Here is a 20,648-nt window from a genome sequence, read left to right as displayed (position 1 = left end):
CTAATAATTTTGTTATGTGTGTGTTGGTACTTATTTTTATTGATTTTCATTACGGGTATAACCGGGTATAAGCAGTGTTGCAAAAATCCAGACTAGGCACCGATTAATCTTTGATAAATCGCTAGTCCCCATTTCACCGATTAATTTGGGGCTAGTCGACTAATTAATCAGTCAACGGTCAAATCTGGCTAAAATTAGCGGTTTCCGGCGAGATTCCAGCAAAAACTAACGGCTTCTGCGAGATACTAGCCAGTTTTCGGTCAAAATACATTTGTGTATGTATAAAACTGAAAATTACATTTTTATGTGTACGCGTATATATAAAACTGAAAAGTTTATATAAAGTTAGTTCCACCTCAATTATCCCGATTATCCGATTATCCCGATTAATCTCGATTAATCTATAGTTCCACCCCAAAAGTTATTAGCGATTTTACGACACTATTTACAATTAGGCAACCCATTTCTAGAAAAAAATAAGTAACAAATCGGAGATTCATCTGAAGTCTGAACTCAAATCAATTAATCAATCTCCGTCGCCGATGACGGATCGTTCCGACGACTTCAACCAAACTCCGGCGACATGAAGACGACGGCGAAGATCTCAATCTTCAACATCTCCCTCATCATTCTCATAACCTCAATCACCATCTTCCACCTCACCAAACCCAACCACCAAACCCTAAACACCCCACAAACAAATTACATTGTCAGATTCACCCAATACAAGCCATCAAACACCCACAAGCAATACCTCTTACACCACACCAACAAGTCTTCATCTTGGAAATGGGTTCACCGGAACAACCCCGCATCTGGGTACCCCACGGATTTTGGTCTGGTGGCGATTGATGACGTGGCGGCGGGTGACGTCATCGGAGACTTTGAGAGGCTGGAGATGGTGAAGGATGTCACGGTGGATTCGAGTATTCGGTTGAGGGATTTGTTGGATGATGAAAGAATTGGGGCGTTTTTGGATGGGAAGAAGCGTTGGCCCGGGAAGATATTTACTTCGATGTCGTTCGGTGAAGGCGAGGATGGGAATTTGACTGGTGATTGGAGAAGAGAGCTGTTATCACATGTAGGTTTTATTGATTGTTTGATAATTTAGAAAATTTTGAATAGTTAAGACTGCTATCGAACCGTTAGACTATTTTTGCCATTTGTATTCGTATGCTAGTTTACGTATAAGTTAATAATTTTGCCTATTTTGTATGATATATGATAAGATTAGAGAAGTCGTTAAAAGATATTAAAAACTTTTAATGAACAAACATTAACGAGCATAATTGCGTAAACGAACGTATGACTGAACGTGATTTGAATGAAATTTACAGTTTAGGTTCGTTCATTTAGTAAAGTATTAAACAAATGAGCATAAATGAACTAAATGAGCCAAAGCTCGGGTCGAGCTTGACTATACTATACAATATAGAAATAATACATTAAAGTCCAAATACAACTTAAAGATACAAAAGGCTCGAGCTCGGGCTTAATAACTAAACGAGCTTTATCCTCGTTTCAGCTTTTTATCGATCCGGGCTTAATAACCAAACTAGCTTTATTCTCGTTTCAAGCTTCTTATCGATCCGGGCTTAATAACTAAACGATCTTTATTCTCGTTTCAAGCTTTTTATCGATCCGGGCTTGATAACGAAATGAGCTTTATTCTCGTTTCAAGCTTTTTATCAATCCGGGCTCGAGCTCGGGCTTAATAACTAAACGGGTTTTATTCTCGTTTCAAGCCTTTTATTGATCCGAGCTTGAGTAGCCTGCGAGCGGCTCGGCTCGGTTTGTACCCCTAAAATGAATTTTCCGAGCTCCCGCCGATCAGTTCATTGAACGATAGGTTAGTTTACAGCCCTGATTATTCTAATCAATTATATGAAATTCTATTGTGTGACATGTATAATTTCCTTGCAGAAATCACAAGTTACATCATTATTTGGGGCAGATTCACTTTGGTCTAAAGGATACACAGGGGCAAAAGTTAAGATGGCTATATTCGATACTGGAATTCGGTCGGATCATCCACATTTTCGCAACATTAAGGTTTTATTATCTTCATAAATTGGTTAAATTTGCAAGATTCATATAGTAAGAATCTGATATTAGTTTTTTTACGATATCAGGAACGCACTAATTGGACCAATGAAGATACTTTAAACGATAATCTTGGGCATGGCACGTTTGTCGCTGGAGTGATTGCTGGTGAAGATGCAGAGTGTCTCGGGTTTGCACCCGACACTGAGATTTATGCTTTCCGTGTGTTTACAGACGCGCAGGTAATGCATATTCACTACTTGTTAACCCTAATCTGTAAAAAATAGGCTTTTAATTGTTTAAAGAATAAGTTTTTATTCAGCTTAATGCAGGTCTCATACACATCGTGGTTTTTAGATGCGTTTAATTATGCAATTGCAAGCAATATGGATGTGTTAAACTTGAGCATTGGCGGTCCTGACTACTTGGATCTTCCATTTGTAGAGAAGGTGAGACTCTACTTGATCCGTTTAAAAAATGCCCGTTTTTGGCCCGACCCGTTTTGACATGTTTCCATATTAGGTATTGGAACTGACAGCAAGCAATATCATAATGGTGTCTGCAATTGGAAACGATGGCCCGCTTTACGGTACACTGAATAATCCCGCGGATCAAAGTGATGTCATTGGTGTTGGCGGTATTGATTACAACGATCACATCGCTTCATTTTCGTCACGTGGCATGAGCACGTGGGAGATTCCTCACGGGTAGTTAAAATTTTAATTAATGATTGACTTGATTTATTAATACTGTCATACTAACAACATTTTGTGGTTAAAAATTTTGTTTTTGACAGTTATGGACGTGTGAAACCCGACATTGTTGCATATGGGCGGGAAATCATGGGATCCAAAATAAGTACGGGCTGCAAAACGTTATCGGGAACGAGTGTTGCGAGTCCCGTGGTTGCGGGTGTAGTGTGTCTACTTGTGAGTGTGATCCCTGAAAGTGAACGGAAACAGCTTTTGAATCCTGCAAGCATGAAACAAGCCCTAGTTGAAGGGGCTGCAAAGCTTTCGGGCCCGAATATGTATGAACAAGGCGCTGGTCGGGTGGATCTGTTGGAATCACATGAAATACTAAAAACCTACACGCCACGTGCCAGCATCTTCCCGAGTGTTTTGGACTACACGGATTGCCCGTACGCGTGGCCGTTTTGTCAACAACCACTTTACGCAGACGCGATGCCTGTTTTGTTTAACACAACGATATTAAATGGTATGGGTGTAATCGGTTACATTGAAAGTCAACCTGTTTGGCATCCGTCAAATGAAGAAAGTAATCTTTTGAGTATTCATTTTACTTACTCTGATATTATTTGGCCTTGGACTGGTTATCTTGCACTTCACATGCAAATCAAAGAAGAAGGTGCTAAATTTTTGGGTGAAATTGATGGTAACGTAACCGTTAAAGTTTACAGTCCACCGGGATTAGGTGAAACCTCGTTTCGACATAGTACGTGTGTTTTACGTCTAAAGTTAAAAGTTATCCCGACCCCACCAAGATCGGTTAGGGTTTTGTGGGACCAGTTTCATAGTATCAAGTATCCCCCCGGTTATATCCCGCGTGACTCGTTAGATGTTCGAAACGATATTCTTGATTGGCATGGGGATCACTTGCACACTAATTTCCATATTATGTTTAACATGTTACGAGACGCGGGATATTATATCGAAACGCTCGGGTCACCGTTGACTTGTTTTGACGCTCGTCATTACGGGACGTTAATGTTGGTGGATCTTGAGGACGAGTATTTCGAAGAAGAAATTCAAAAGTTGAGGGATGATGTTGTAAATACGGGGCTGAGTTTGGTTGTTTTTGGAGATTGGTATAATGTCGATACGATGGTTAAAATGAGGTTCTTTGATGATAATACGCGGAGTTGGTGGACCCCGGTTACTGGTGGTGCTAATATTCCCGCGTTGAATGATCTTTTGGCACCGTTCGGTATCGCTTTCGGTGACAGGATCTTAAACGGCGATTTTAATTTAAACGACGAGTTGATTAAATACGCTTCCGGGACTAATATTGTCAAATTCCCGAGTGGGGGGTACGTGCATAGTTTCCCGTTTTATGACAGCTCGGAAAGTGCGGCCACACACAGTTTCCTAGCTGGCGGTAAAGATAACGCTGACTCAGCGATTCTTGGGTTAGTAGAAATCGGCGGGAGTCGAATTGCAGTATACGGTGATTCTAACTGTTTGGACAGTAGTCATATGGTTACAAACTGTTACTGGCTTTTAAGAAAAATACTTGATTTCACCGGCAAAAAAGTCAAAGACCCGATACTGTTTTCAAACTCAGTCAAACTAAAAACACCGTTACATCAAGACGATGATCAACTGCCTTCACGAAGAACCGACTTGAATTTCTCGATGTATTCTACGGTTCTTGGAAAGGAATTGATTTGCAGGAGTGATTCCCGGTTTGATGTTTGGGGAACAAAAGGTTATGGATTACAGGTTCGAGGTCGGAACCGACGATTACCGGGTTATAAAGCGATTGATCTTGGAATGGGTTTGAATTCTTCTTCTGATGTCTTGATTTCGAAGAGCCCGAAAGTTGTTGACAAAAGTAAAGAGATTTCTTCTGGCAATAAGTTTCTTGGCTTGCTGTATGGAGACGATGTAAGTAACCGATTATTATTAACTATTAACTATTAAGTCACAATAAAACAACACGGAATATTAGTTTTAAATAATCCCGACTATACCCTTACTGGCAAATAGCAATCCCAACTCCCAGCTTCACTTTTGGTTGGTGGCGGTCCAAACTAAATGTGTATTTTTTATCAACAGTCCGCGACTAATGGAGCTAACCATCCGTTAGTCTATGCTTACGTGGCATGCCTAGTTGTCAATAAACATTTATGTGGCAGCATTACGTGGCAATAATCATCTGTTTCTTTTTAAGAAAATTGGCTTTTTAATAATTTCGACTATACCCTATTGGCAAATAACAGTCCCAACAAAATGTGTATTTTTTTCCAACGGTCCGCTATGCATGCCACGCAAGCAATAGACTGACGGAGTTAACCATCCGTTAGTTGCCGACTGTTGGAAAAAAATACACCTATAGTTGGGACTACCACCAACCAAGTGTGAAGTTGGGACTGTTTAAAGCCAATTTTCCAAACACTAATAATATATGATTACGTTTTTGCAGTTGGATGTGCCAGTTGTGTTTCCGAATCATTGGCTTGTGCCTGCGGTTGTTGGCGTTTTAGGTAAGTAAAGTTTTGCAGTTACCGAAGTGATATTAAGGTTCATGGTTCGATTTTGGTTAACGGATATTGAAATGTAACAGGGATCTTGCTGCTTATAAATTTCTGGAGAATTAGGCAAAAGAGGCGTAGAAGGCGGAAAGGATCTAACAGCTCGGGTCGTTTTTCGAATCTCTAGCTAGATTTTGAGATGAATGTAGTTGTGTAATACCAGTTGAATTTTTGCATAAATAGTATAAAGCTAGTAGCAGTTTTATATAAATGCAAAATATATGAATTTTTGGGGTAATCTTTTGTCCAAATTTTTATATTCTTTTAACTAAAAAAGAGTGTCAAAACTATTTATTTTTGAGGATTATAAACAAACATCTTATTAAAAATTGTATAACTAATGTACTTGTTTAGGCTCTTGGGACCCGACCAGACCCGGAACCGGTTTCTAACCTTACCCGTCCTGCGGGTACGACCTGGTATTGTGTTTCTCCCCAAACTTGTACTCGAAACCGCACCCGGCCTGACTTGGCCCCGGACCTGCTCGGAACCGGTTCCACCTTTACCCGGTCAAAACACCCGACCCTACCCGAAACCTGATAAAAAAACCCAGTCAAATACCCGGAACCAGTTCCTACATGATCTGATTTTGACTTTTGTTGACCATACTCGGAACCGGTCCTACAAAATACCCGGTCCGTGCACCCATCCTAGTCAAACATGTATTTTGTCAACATATTAAAAATCCTTATATTTGCTTAAACTAGTTTACCTATCATGGACCCGTCCATGTTTACAAAACTACATGTACACTGCAACAAGAAACATATAGAATACCTTTTACATAAAACTTGTTCTACATATTTAAACGTGAACATATGTATAAGTTGAAAAAAAGTTTACAAAATGCTCAAAAATATTACTAAAGATCAACCATGGAAATACTTATCACTCACCATAACTTTTCGCTCAAATTCCTTTTTTTTTTTATTTATTTTTTATATACAAATAATAGTAATAATTTTAAAGCAATTATCAAACAAAAAGTTATTTAATAAACATATACAAAAAGAATATCTACTCATCATTGTCAGTTGTCAGGTAGTCAAAGTGCGCAATTATATACAAACACATACGAATGCCGTTTATGATACCAAAAAGTAATTTATCATAAATATTTTGAAACGCGTAATTAAATTCCACTGCAATTGTTGATCTAAGCACCGACAAAACTATTTCAATGCTGATAAATACTTTAAATGAAATACTACTAAGAAAATTATTATTAAAAATATGTTTTTTTTAACAGTAAATTTCTTTAATCTTCGTTTTGTGTGAGACTTAAAGCTAAGAACTTCCCTCTCAAACTCAAGTATATATACGATTTAGTTTTATTAGAAACATGATAAATTCAATTTTGTACCGTTGCCCAAAGTCAAACTACTACCTCCGTCTTTGATATTGCATGCCATCTTTGAAGCTACGAGTAATATTTAAACATTTTAATGTGAAATAAAAATATTAAAGATTTTATAAATATATTTTCTTTTTTTTTTACTCTTTTCACAGTTTGTTGATTAGCCGCCTACGAGTCAAAGTGACCAATCAATAATTTATAAACCCATCATGTAAAAATAAAATGGCAACAGTCACACAATAGCACTACTTTCCTTTTTAATTATTAAACTAGTTATATGTTAGTCATATGCATGGTTACTTCATACTTCACACATAACAATGTTTTATCCGAGTCAACCCGTGACGGGATTTCAACTGTTTCCAGTTATTTGACATTTAAATTCCGACTCCCCCCCAAAGTAGCGAAGCTTTGACCAAAACAGTTAAGGAAGCCTAGCAAAAACACGTGTAAAAAGATTAGAGGGGGGCGGGCTCAAATTTTAGGGCGAAAACAAGTAAATTTACGCCACGTATAAAAATTTCAGACGAAAACGGGTAAGATTTCACTGTTGCACAAAAAAACAGAGGAGGTCAGGGACGCCCCTGGCCCTAAAGAAGCTTCCCCCCTTGTAGACGTCGAGGTTGAACCAATGACCTCTCATAAGAGAAACAATCGTGAGAGACGAATTTGTTTTCATTTTTCAAGCTTTAAATCAACCCCCCATCACTCACAAAACTCCTAACTTTCCACATCTTTCTTTCTTCATCTTCATCTTCATCTTCTTTTGACGTTCGTCTACACTCCCTTACCGTAACGGCCTCTCCTAAACATTAACTTACAAGATTATACATGTAGAACTATATGAAAAATCAAACAAACTGAAATTACATAAAAAAGCTACACTTATATTTCAATATATCATGTACGATAAAAATAAATATTATCTCTTTTCTAAAAAGAGGTCAAGTTAGTAGCATAATAACAAATCTATATGGTCTTTGGAAAATGGGACTTGGAAAACTTTTAAAAGGTTAACAACGAATGTGAATGTGAATGTGAATGTGAATGTGAATGTGAATGTGAATGTGAATGTGAATGTGAATGTGAATACATAACAACTTTTATGAAGTTTGGTAGTAATTAATAATTAAGACAACTTTTAACAAATAAAAATAATTAAATTCATAACCAGAGGTGACCACAAACTAGGTACGACGGACTCAGTAAGACCAAACCCCGATCAAACCCGGTTATTTATAATATGGTCGGTTTCGAGGTTCTAAAAATACCATTAAATAGGTCTGGGTCAGGTCTTATCATTTTCTCTTTACTTAACTGGACAAGACTCGCACCACCCCGCCCTGATCAGGTCCTATTATTTACAATACGGCCGGTTCCCAAGTCCTAAGAATACCACTAAACGAGTATGGGTCCATGTCAAATATGGTCTCGCGGGTTTGACCTTTTTCGCTTTGCATAAACTGGATAAGACCCGCGAGGCCCAAACCGTAAATAGGGTTGGGTCCCGGGTACTAATAATATCACTAAATGGGTCGGGGTCTATGTTAGGCCGGGTCTGACGATTTTCTCTTTACATAAACCCAGTAAGACCGTGAGACCCAAATCGTCCAGACTCGACTATTTACAATAGGTTTGCGTCCCCGGTCCTAAAAATATCACAAAATGGATCCGGTTCCTGGTCAGGTCGGATCTGGCCATTTTCTGTTCTCTTTACATAAACCGGGTAAGACCCGCGAGACCTAAGCCATTTTAGACCCGATTATTACAGTAGTGTCGGGTTTGAGTCTGACCATTTTCTCTTTACATGAATTGGGTAAGACCCACAATACCTGAAAAGCCCGATTATTTACAATAGGGTCATGTCCGAATCACGAGAATACCACTAAACGAGTCCGGATCCGACCCTTTCGCACACCCATAATGTCACATAACATGGCAACGACAAGGACCATTCCTGTAACTATCTCATTCCAATCTCTATATATAAACACCATGATCACAATCTTCTCTCCATTATTGACTTTCATAGACTCACTTTAACCAAACCCCACAAAAATGATGCAACAAATTGTGACAATAGAGGTGGGTTCTGATGGTGTTGCTCTGATCACCATCTCAAATCCACCTGTCAATGCTTTAGCTCTTCCAAGTAAGCTGCTTTATCACTTTATTCAGCTTAATACTATCAAGATCCGTTTTTTATTCATGGGTTTTTTGTTGCATGTAGTTTCTTTGATTTTATCTATTAGGGCTTTGTTTAGTTCTTTAAAAATTTTGATTTTGCATCATTTTGGGGTGATTTTTTTTGTTTTTTATATATTTTTTATTGACTAATAGTTTTTTTTTTGGGTTTATTGTGGTAATTAGTTCTTGCTGGATTGAAGGAGGAATTTGCATATAGTTTATTTGATCTCATTATTTTTTAGTTCTTTAAAAGTTTTGATTTTGACTCATTTTGTTAAAAAAATTAATTATTGGTTTTGTTTTGGGTTTATTGTGTTAATTAGTTCTTGCTGGATTGAAGGAGGAATTTGCTTATAGTTTCTTTGATTTCATTTATTAGGGGGTTGTTTAGTTCTTTGCAAGTTTTGATTTTTGCCCCATTTTTGGTGTTTTTTTCTTTCATTTTTTTTATTTTCTGGATTAACTTTTGGTTTTGTTACTTCTTTGCTAATTTGGATTTTGCCCAATTTTTGTTTTTGTATTATTATTATAATTTTCCACATTTCTGGATTAATTATTGGTTTTGTTTAGCTCTTTGCTAGTTTGGATTAATTATTGTTTTTTAAGTTCTTTGCTAGTTTGGATTAATTGTTATTATTTTTTTTAAGTTCTTTGCTAGTTTGGATTTTCCCAATTTTTGTTTTTGTTTATTATTATTATTATTATTATTATTATTATTTTTTTTTTTCCACATTTCTGGATTAATTATTGGTTTTGTTTAGCTCTTTGCTAGTTTGGATTAATTGTTATTATATTTTTTAAGTTCTTTGCTAGTTTGGATTTTGCCCAATTTTTGTTTTTGTTTATTATTATTATTATTATTATTATTATTATTATTATTATTATTTTCCACATTTCTGGATTAATTATTGGTTTTGTTTAGCTCTTTGCTAGTTTGGATTAATTGTTATTATTTTTTTAAAGTTCTTTGCTAGTTTGGATTAATTATTGTTTTTTTTAAGTTCTTTGCTAGTTTGGATTAATTGTTATTAATTTTTTTAAAATTCTTTGCTAGTTTGGATTTTGCCCCATTTTTTTAATTAATAGTTCGTTTATTAATTTTGGTTTATTGTGTTAATTAGTTCTTGCCGGATTGAAAGAGAAATTTGCAGAGGCTACAAGGAGAGATGATGTAAAAGCCATAGTTTTGACTGGTAATTAATAATTTTAATCCAAGCTTTTAACTTTATAATTTTATTGAATTGGAATGTTTTATGATTTATTATTTATATGCTAAGACTTGATAATCTTGGAATCTTGATCTTTTGTTTTCATTGAATTGAGTGTTTGTTTGCTCTATTTAGGATTTGTTTGGTAAAACCTAACAAAGAAAGTGACTGATAATGTGTTTAATCCAACATTTTTATGTTCAATCAAATTTGTCTGTTAAAGATATGATTAGGGTTTTAGGCTTTGACACAATTGATACCGAACGGCAAAATTGAACATGCTAAACATCTTTTTAACAAGAAGGGTGCTTGATAAAACTGGTAATGATGATATGATAACATGAGTTCAATAATAGTTTGTAAGCTAAAGGAATGCTAAATAAAAGTTGAACATTTTCGAGAAATACATTAGGATATTTGAACAATCTTTTGATTTTTCGTTGAACAAATACAATATCTGTCCATTATTATTAATTTAAAGAGTGTGTGTGTGTGTGTATTATTAAATTTGATTTCTTCTATGTTATGAAGGCAATAACGGTAGATTTTCCGGTGGGTTCGACATCAATGTTTTTCTGAAGGTTCACCAGACCGGTAACAACTTCGTTACATATCTTTTTCTTATTTGACCTTTTGACCCTTTTCACTGATCGTAGTTTTCAAACACGTGTTAAAAGTTTAACCATTTTCATGGCAGGAGACATATCTCATCTACCCGATGTATCCGTTGAACTCGTGACCAACACACTCGAAGGTTTTATTACTTTATATAAACTTAATCTTATAGTTTACCATATATTTTTATAGTATGCATTTGTTGACACACATTTTTATTTCTTTTTGGGTACGTTTAGATTGCAAGAAGCCAGTAGTTGCTGCGGTACAAAGACTGGCACTCGGTGGTGGTCTAGAAGTTGCAGTGGTTTGTTCACAAGCTCAGTTTTTTCTATAAAAAGATAAAAACTTTTTTATGATTTTATTTTGTCGGTTTATGCAGGGATGCCATGTGCGTATTGCAGCTCCGCGTGCTCAACTTGGCTTGCCTGAACTATCTCTTGGAGTTATGCCTGGCTTTGGAGGTACGGTACATATACGTATACAACTTTTATTATCCAATTTTATTAGTATTGTTTTATATGGAGTTTATTATATAATGGAATATGGCGTTAAAGGTACCCAAAGACTTCCTAGGCTTTTGGGATTGTCAAAGGCAATTGATATGATGTTGGTGAGCTCACATTTAAACATATTGTTTTCAACACGTTTAATTATTGTTGATGTTAATTTAAGAATTTTGTTTGCAGACATCTAAACCGATATTATCGGAGGAAGGGAAAAAACTCGGTCTCATTGATGAAATTGTGCCTCCTCAAGATTTATTAAAAGTGTCTAGACAATGGGCTCTAGACATAGCAGAGGCCCGTAAGCCGTGGGTCCGCTCACTTCATCGGACGGATAAGATCGGTTCGCTTTCAGAAGCCCGCGAGATTATTAAAAATGCTAGACAATTAGTCAAACGGACGGCCCCTAATATGCCACAACATCAAGCATGTCTTGATGTGATTGAGGAAGGGATTGTTCATGGTGGATATGCCGGTGTTTTGAAGGTATTTTCCTTTATCAAAGGATGGAGCAAAATTACTTATATACCCTTGTTTTATCGATTACATTATTAAAATCATCAAAAGTGAGCATTAGCCTGTAAACGAACCGAATGAACACAAACAGAACATGTTCATGTCTGCTCGTTTAACTTTAACCGAACATACGATCGAAAACTAACAATTAGCAAGTAACAATTAAGCGAGCATGGTTTTCTTGTTCGTGTTCGTGTTCGTTCATTAAGAAAGTGAACATGTTTGTTTATGTTCATTCGTTAACAGTGTAAACGAACATAACTGTACATAGATGAACGGACATAACTAAGCTAAAACCAATTAAAAGTAAACGTGAACACTTTATATTGGGCCTAAAATTTATTAAAACTAGATTAAATTGTAATGAGCCTACAAAATATTAATGGATGTATTAACGAACGTAAACGGACAAACTTAAACAAAGGTAGACTAACAAACATAAATGAACGAACTAGATATGTGTGCATGTTCGCTCATTTAACTAAATAAACTTAAATATTGTTTTTTTTTTCAGGAGTTGAAGGTGTTCAATGAGCTTGTGACACCGCGAAAGGTCTCGTTCATATATTCTTTGCACAACGCGCAATCTCAAAGGTAGAAACAAATTTAATGCATTCTCTCCTTTCTTTATAAAAAATGTTTAATTTTTACAAGATCTCAATTTTGTTTTCTTGAATTAAAAGGTACCTAAAGTAACCGATGTTGGTCTAAAGCCACGGGCTGTTAAAAAGGTTGCTGTGATTGGTGGAGGTCTAATGGGATCAGGAATAGCTACAGCATTAATTCTTGGTAACATAAATGTTGTTCTTAAGGAAGTCAACTCTGAGTATCTTCAAAAGGGAATTAAAACAATAGCAGGTAAAATATTTTCATTATCTTTATGAATCTTGTAGTAAAGAATGGGTTTATATGAGTCAAATAAAACTTTTGCTTCGTTATATAATAAATTTATTTTGTTAGAGAAACTTAAAAGTGACAACACTTTGTTTTGATAGCAAATGTTCGAGGTTTGGTTGCAAGGAAGAAGTTATCACAAGCACAAGCTGAAAAGGCGTTGTCGTTGGTTAAAGGTGTATTAGATTACTCAGAGTTCAAAGATGTGGATATGGTTATAGAGGTATGGGCTTTTTTTTTTAAAAAAAAACCGCTTTTTATTAGTTCTTTTACTTCCTAAGAACCTAAAAATATGAACTTTATAAAAGTTACTGAAATAGGAATATAGGATGTTTTTTTTTCTAATAGTTTCTAAACTGTAAATTATCTTGATTTGAGTTGTTAATATTGCAGGCAGTTATTGAGAATGTTCCACTGAAGCAAAAGATTTTTAGTGAAATCGAGAAAGCGTGTCCCCCTCATTGCATTTTGGCAACCAACACATCTACCATTGATCTCAATTTAGTTGGAGAGAAAATAAAGTCTCAAGATCGAGTTATCGGGGCGCATTTCTTCAGGTTACGATTTCTTGAATATTTTGTTGTAAAGCAAGTAACTTTAAAAAATATAATTTAAATATTAGAGGCGCATTAACATTTATCTTTTTATTTTTTTGTAAAATGATTACAGCCCTGCTCATATTATGCCTCTACTGGAGATAGTGAGAACCGAAAAGACATCCGCACAAGCGATTTTAGACCTTATGGCAGTTGGAAAGATCATTAAAAAGTCTCCTGTTGTGGTTGGAAACTGTACCGGATTTGCTGTTAATCGCACCTTTTTCCCGTACACACAGGGTGCACATATTCTACTTCATTTAGGTGTTGATATATTTAGAATTGACCGATTGATCACTAGCTTTGGACTCCCCATGGGCCCGTTCCAGTAAGCCTTTCTCTAAAGTCAAACCGCCTCTTTTTTAACTTCAAAATTGATATAATTTTCTTTTAACATCAGCAAATGGGAAACTTAAGTTTTAAAATCATGAATGTTTTATGAATTTGTGATTTAGGCTTGAATATTTAGCAAGTTTCTCACTTTGTTGACTTCTAAAGTCAAACTACCTGGTTTTAAAGTTTCAACTTCAACATCAATACAAATTCTTTAATTTATCATTCAATCTTTGATCATATACCTAAATATGAACATTTCAAGAATATGTTATATGTTCTTTAATATTTATTACACTTGAAAACTAAGAAGTTGACTTTGATAGTCAATCCATGAGAGATTGAAAATCAAGAACGTTGAAGAATATGTGAATTCAGGCTTCAAGATTTAGCTGGATATGGTGTAGCTGTCGCTGTAGGTAAAGAATTTGCCAATGCGTTTCCTGACCGTACGTTCCGGTCTCCTATTGTTGACCTTCTGATAAAAAGTGGACGAAATGGTAATTTCTTGGATACACTCAAAAAGACGGTTTATTTATCATAATCTTGAAAAAAAGGATCTTTTTTTTAACAAAAAGACTAATTTTTCAGGTAAAAATAATGGAAAAGGATATTATCTTTATGAGAAAGGTAGCAAGCCAAAACCCGATCCCCAAGTGTTCTCGATTATAGAAGAGGCTCAAAGACTAATCAACATTATGCCCGGAGGAAAGGTACCTGCTTTATTCCATAAATCAAGAAAGTCAAATGTCAATGGCGAGGCAGCAATTTTGGCCCTCTTATTATAAGTTGGTTTGGGTTGTGTTTTTTCTCAACGGGTCAAATTGTCAAAAGGTGTTTGCGGGTTAACCCAGCCTGACCCGACCCTCTTTTGACCCATGTTGGCACGTGACTCAAATCGTCTGACTGTTTCTTGAAATATGTATATGCAGCCTATAACCGTTACCGACCAAGAAATAGTTGAAATGATATTGTTTCCGGTTATGAATGAGGCGTGTCGTGTTCTAGAAGAAGGAGTTGTGGTTCGGGCATCCGATCTTGATGTTGCCTCGGTTCTTGGAATGAGTTTTCCTTCTTACCGGTTAGTTATTCGTGTTTGTAATATTTTACTAATATTATTTAAGTTTGATTATTTTCTTGTTAATGACGTTCCAAAATTGACAAAAAGATAACTTTTTTTTTGCGCCATTTCGGTCTTATTGCAGTGGTGGCATTTTGTTTTGGGGAGATTTAGTTGGGGCTCAACACATATATGCAAGTCTCAAGAAATGGTCCGAAAGATACAGTGACTTTTATAAGCCATCAAGATTTCTTGAAGAACGAGCGAAAAATGGTGTCCCATTGGTGAGTATGCTGCGATCTGTCCCTTTTGGTCACTTTTGCTTGTCGGTTTTTTTTTTTTTTAAATTTATATGATTCTGATGCATTTGTTGGTTTTGTAGAGTGCTCCATCATCGGCATCTACAAGCTCAAGGGCGCGCCTGTAAGAAGTGGTGATACACTGATACATGAGTCGAGTTACAACAAGGATGTTGGTTTGTAAAACAATCATGTAGTATTTGTTTCGGAATAAGTTTGTTAAACGTGTCGCGGGTTAAGATATGTGTTTTTTCCTAGACATATTTCACCTATTCAAAGTTGGAATATTCAAGGTTGTTGAAGTATGAATTAAAAGACATGTTAAACAATAAAATTTGAATATTTATTTGCAGTGTACTTAGATGGTAAACATAATTTTGGGATTAGGATATGAATAGTGATAATATTCAATTATTTTTGACGTTTTTGTGTAATTTTTTGTTGAAAATAGAATCGTATTCAAAATAAAGTATTTTTCTTATCTTAAACCATATGAGTGCCAATATTCTTTTGGGCATATCACGACCCGGATGACCCATCATGTTCAGTATTGCATCATGACTCTATTAGCAAATCTCCTTGCATGGGTTGTACGTGATTATGGCCCCACGACATGACCAGAATGAGTAGTAATATTTACATTGTACAAGCTCAACCAAGTTCTAGCATTTTACCGATATAGCGTTACTTGGGTTGTAAATACGTCAAGCAGCTTGTGAGCTCTAAGGATAAACTCAACCAAGTTGTCGTATGTACTATTGGCTTTGCATTGTACATAAACACAATTGAAGTGAACAAGCCATGTCTAATATGCGATTGATTAAATAGCTAGTGACTATATAAGTTATAACAAAAAACTACAGATAATTTTTTTAATTGTTTTTTATAATAAATAAAAAACGAAAACTATGAGACGTGTAACAAAATTCATGAAAGCGATCATACCTTCACTAAATGGCTTTTTGAAAAAATCAATAAGCCAATAAACCGATAAAACAATTTTTAAACTCAATCCCAAGAACGCCCTTAAAATAAACGTTTTCTTAACACCAAAAACCGATTCATACCATTATACCAAGGGAGTTAAATGGTTCAAAAACCGAGTTCTAAGGGTAATAAACAGTTATTAACACGTTCAAAAAAACCGGTTTCTGTTAACCAGTTCAAACTAAACAAATCCCAAACCAATTATCAAACCTCTTAAAAGTAAATGAGTTGAAAAATGAAGATAGTAAAACTTGGATATGCAAAGTTCAACAGCTAAAGCACAACCACCCAACACAACATATAAGTATATGGCTCACAAGTACACATTACCTCTCTAAAACTGCACACCTAACCCAATCTCGCCTAATACGGCTCACGCCCCATGCCTCTGCGCTCCTCACGTCCCCTATCCATGTAACCATCCCGCCTAAACTCTTTCCCTCCACCGCCTCTAACTGGAGACCTACTCCGTTCCCTCTCATCATGAGCCTCCCACCTCCCGCCACCACGGCCCAAAGCAGGTGGTTGCACTGCTGGTCCAGGTGGAGACAACAGTCGCCTGTCATACCCTTTTCGGTCTTGTTCCCAGTTTGGCTCCGCCAGTGGCCTATCAAACCGGCTCCGATCCCTCAAATCATCTTCAAGGTAGTCGGCCCTGTGATGGTCCCTCGGTAACCGCCCTTCGTGTCGAGGATGATGCAAAGGCGGACCCGCAACCCCAAAATCTCTAGGAGCCTCCCGACCAAGCCCACGTGGTGGTGATCTATAACCATTAAACGACCTTCCAGGTGACCGATCCAGTGGAGGTCCCGAAAAACGACGAGGCATCAAAGGTGGGCCAGGATACCCTCTCCTAGGTGGACTGCCAGGTGGCGCGTAACGGGACCGGTTGCAGTTGTTACAGTTCTCACGCCTCGCAAAGTTTAAATTGTTGCATCTGAGATAAAATACCAACGAAAACATTTAAAACAAAAACTACAAATAATATTATGATAACAAATGAAGAGCTTACGTGGGATCAGTACACATCCAATCGCCCTCACGTGGACGGACATTAGGGTTATTTCTGGGAATAACATCAGCGCCACCTCTGAAACCACGGCTGCCCATTCTGCCATTAAACCCTCTGCCGCCAAATCTGCCACCTCCAAATCTGCCTCCACCAAACCGACCACGACCATAAGGAGGTGAATAATCTCGATACCTTCCAGACTCTCTCCCTCTGCCAAATCCACGGTTGCGTGCAGGTAGGCCCGCATCTGAACGGTCATAATCAGGACTGTAGTGATGGCTTCTGTTTCGGCGGCGTACAGGTGATTCAGAATCTGTACGCAATCTATACCCTGAAAAACCAGTTAAATATACACGTGGGTCCATGTTCACCATATAATAAACCTCAAATATGAAAGCCCGGTTCATTTCTCAAATACTCAAAACCAAAGAAGCAACTACCAATAACAGCATTACAAAAATATCCATCCTTTTTTGTACGATCACCTGCAGTGAAGCAGCAATACAAGTATACAACCCATGAATCGCTAAAATATAAAACTTAACCCTAATATTCCTTCACAAATCAAAACCCTCTTTCGGAATCACATAAACACTAAGAACTACCGATTAACCACCGTAATATTCCAAATGACCAAAAATGAGGTCCCACTTATTCTTTTGAACCAAATTGTTGGCACGACAAAACCACAAACTCTCCAGCAATCAAGTACTTTGCCCCAAAGTCCAGAACATAATCTTCAAGATGTTCCATACAACTTGAATTAGATACGGTAATCACTAGACCCAAACATATAAAACCCGAATGACAGCTTAGTAATCCTGTTAAAACCCAACTGGACCAGGCATTAACGTCCTTTAAATATGTTTTCCCCATTCAAACCCCCAAAAAATAATTTCCAAAACCAAATTCAGACACACCACCATTCAAAACAAAATAACCGGCTTCGTCAAGACCTCAAGTTCTTGCACCAGTCATCTTTTTTCTCAGCTGTAAAACACAATAGCATAATCAATGACAAATGCAACACTCGGTTTGAGTACGGCTCCACACATCGTAACCATGGTAAGTTCAAAGCAATAAAAGCACTGCTTCATATTCCTAAGATTCCTCGTGAATAAAGTTGGAAGTAAGTTGAGTAACATGAAAATCCCACAGGTTACTATAAAAGATATCCACAAGTATAAATTATGAATTAATACCACCACTCGTCATGTCAAATGATTACTTTTTAATAAATACAAGATTATCACTATCTGACTAACGAGTCAAAACAGCATAAACAATATCAATGTCTTCTAAAAATTAACACACAACAGAAAAATCCAAAAGGATTACGTCTGCTAGACGATGAACACAATCAGAAAAGGTACCGTCCTACAAAGCTAGAAAAGAAAACCATGCTTAAATCATTGCTAAATGCAGGTGTATAAATTGTATCCTGAGTTCCCCTAACCACATCCAAGATCAGGAGAGTTATTATATATTTATATCTCCTAAAATACTTTTTGTAATTTCTCATAGCTTTTATACTTAAAATAATCTCCCATCTAGGGCTGCAAACGAACCGAATGTTCAGCAAACTGTTCAGGCGAAATGTTACTTTATGCTTGCACATTTAATAAAGGAACAAAAATGAACAAAAAAAAATTCTTTCGATTAAATGAAAGAACAGAAACAAACAAAGACCATGTTCATTCAATTGTGTTCGTTTGTCATCGTCGTTAATGTGTCTGTTAATGTCAAATTACGTTCGTTAATATTTGTCTGTTTCTGTTTGTTCATTAAAAGCTTTTAATACTTTTTAATGACTTTTCTAACGTTATCATATAGATTTAAGCAAAATTATCAACTGCAAAACAAATATATAAAAAATACAAGTATTATGTGATAACTTATATGTAAAATAAGCATATAGATATTAATATTTAAAAAACACCAATACGAACAGTTAACATTTGATAACACTAACCAAATAAAATAATCATCTTTTGTGTTTGTGAACCGTTGACGAACAAATTTGTTATTTCCTTAATAAACGAACACGTTCGCTTGTCCAATTAAAGCTTAACGAATTCGGTTCGGTTTGTTTGAAGGAGTGTCAACTATCAATCATCACGTCCAAAAGCACAAATCAAAATCAACATCTAATAAATTAAATTAGGGCTAATTCATTTAACGCGAGAAGCTAGATCTAATAATAAACAACATAACATAACATATAATGACGAATAATAACAGCAATAATATAATAAATTAACGCACTAATGATAGAACGAACCATGGCTATCGTGATCGGAACGAGAATACGGCGGAGGATCACGGCGGACTTCGCCGGGCTCGTAATCGCTGCCGCCGCTGTCGGATGGCCGGACGACGAGGCTGCTGAGAAGCGGTTGGTGAGGCGCCGTTGAATCGTTGTCACGAGAACTCATTGATTCTCTCTCCGTTTTTAGGGTTTCAATGTCTTCTTCTGTAAATATATAAATAATAATAATAATGGTTTGATTTGATGTTGAAATGGAGATATAAAACCTAATCATTTTATTGCTATTTGTGCCCGGATTGTTAGGGTCGGGTTAATTCGGATGTTTTTCTTTTTAAATATAGATAAGTGGGCCTATACTATAGTAACAAGCCCAACGTCTATGGACATGAAACGAAACATCTACATATGTAAGGACAACTAGCAGTTTACCCGTCCGGTGGACAGGAATATAAACGCAGTAATGTGATGCTAACATTAAGTCAATAACATATGCAACGGTTTGGTTGTGATACAATACATTTTGAGAGATACGGGTTCACAGGAATTGCAAATAGAAGGGTATTACTTCATGCCTATTTATATATTTATGTGTTGGAACAAAAGAGCACCCATAATTTTTGATACACCGATTTTAGACATTTGTCAACCTATGTTTCAGATTAAGAGATTCATGTAAATACGCATAAATATATTTTACATTAGTATATGACACGAAATTAACACACTCGTTTAACTACTCATAACATGTTTAAATCTTGATATACATATATCAAAACAATTGTGATTATAGGCTAATATAAAGTATTACTAATTGTAAGTCACGGGCTAAACATTTTTTGAGTACTAATCATGTTATAGAATGGGCCGATAAAGTATAACTTATAACTTAACACATAACACAAGGTAAGAAGCCAACAAACAAACACAAAACATCAAATGGTTTATGAAAAATGATAAGACACCAACAAAAATAAATAAAGCATTAACACACAAAGAAAAACATAAAAAGAAAAGAGAAAACCACGATGCAAGCAACATGAAGATCCAACATACATGAAAGATAAATAAAGCATTGATAAAAAAACGTCGCTTTTCTACACATTCAATCGTTTTGGCATTCGACGTGTTCTCTTGGGCCTTGGTTGATGAGGAGACTCAATTGTGGGACTTTCATCAGTTGTTGTGGTGCTACCAGTGGCATCAACATTGACGTCATGATGCGAAGTGATGTGAGAATCTTGATCTTGTGTGGTGTTGTCGTCTGACTATTTATTATGAATAAAAAAACATTTGATTTAGACAACCATAAATATAATGCAGCAAACAAACGAATATGAAAAAAAAATAAAAACTATACCAAAGTAGTCATAATCGCGTCCGTTGTGCGGTCGGTGACATCATCCTTCAAAGGCTCGTTTATATGCACGTTACGTTGATTTGCTGACTGTTTATTATGAAAAAAAAAGCATTTGACTTAGACAACCATAAATAT

At 36.2% G+C, this 20,648-nt stretch overlaps 2 protein-coding genes and 1 pseudogene across 4 annotated transcripts; 2 read left to right on the top strand and 1 right to left on the bottom strand.

Moving 5' to 3' along the window:
- Positions 1-481: 481 nt before the first annotated feature.
- On the top strand, positions 482-5,557 carry LOC143548953 (subtilisin-like protease SBT6.1). Of its 2 annotated transcripts, XM_077039985.1 has the most exons (8): positions 482-1,081; positions 1,924-2,052; positions 2,133-2,285; positions 2,376-2,492; positions 2,566-2,750; positions 2,840-4,670; positions 5,209-5,269; positions 5,350-5,557. In XM_077039985.1, exons 1-8 carry the CDS (start codon positions 584-586, stop codon positions 5,442-5,444), a joined length of 3,069 nt encoding a protein of 1,022 aa, XP_076896100.1. In that variant the 5' UTR covers positions 482-583; the 3' UTR covers positions 5,445-5,557. The 2 variants fall into 2 exon arrangements, with proteins under 2 accessions (XP_076896100.1, XP_076896101.1); XM_077039986.1 differs by lacking the exon at positions 482-1,081 and having other exon boundaries at positions 1,926-2,052; positions 2,366-2,492.
- A 3,169-nt stretch (positions 5,558-8,726) lies between these two features.
- LOC143548951 (peroxisomal fatty acid beta-oxidation multifunctional protein AIM1-like) lies at positions 8,727-15,187 on the top strand (annotated as a pseudogene). The gene is made up of 18 exons (XR_013138046.1): positions 8,727-8,826; positions 9,983-10,054; positions 10,601-10,663; positions 10,767-10,823; positions 10,924-10,991; positions 11,067-11,148; positions 11,242-11,297; positions 11,374-11,676; positions 12,221-12,300; positions 12,390-12,564; positions 12,702-12,823; positions 12,994-13,157; positions 13,270-13,524; positions 13,908-14,029; positions 14,121-14,242; positions 14,462-14,610; positions 14,735-14,873; positions 14,972-15,187. The product of XR_013138046.1 is annotated as a peroxisomal fatty acid beta-oxidation multifunctional protein AIM1-like (transcript).
- A 937-nt stretch (positions 15,188-16,124) lies between these two features.
- On the bottom strand, positions 16,125-19,324 carry LOC143548952 (uncharacterized). The gene is made up of 3 exons (XM_077039984.1): positions 19,238-19,324; positions 16,888-17,218; positions 16,125-16,812 (listed from the first exon to the last, which is right to left on the bottom strand). Exons 1-3 carry the CDS (start codon positions 19,320-19,322, stop codon positions 16,239-16,241), a joined length of 990 nt encoding a protein of 329 aa, XP_076896099.1. The 5' UTR covers positions 19,323-19,324; the 3' UTR covers positions 16,125-16,238.
- Positions 19,325-20,648: the final 1,324 nt, after the last annotated feature.

This window comes from Bidens hawaiensis, unplaced genomic scaffold, assembly GCF_021521415.1.
Source record: "Bidens hawaiensis isolate Kalapana, Puna unplaced genomic scaffold, B.hawaiensis_p1.1 tig00015320_1, whole genome shotgun sequence".
NCBI classification, from domain to species: domain Eukaryota; kingdom Viridiplantae; phylum Streptophyta; class Magnoliopsida; order Asterales; family Asteraceae; genus Bidens; species Bidens hawaiensis.
This window is presented reverse-complemented; position numbering and strand designations above follow the sequence as displayed.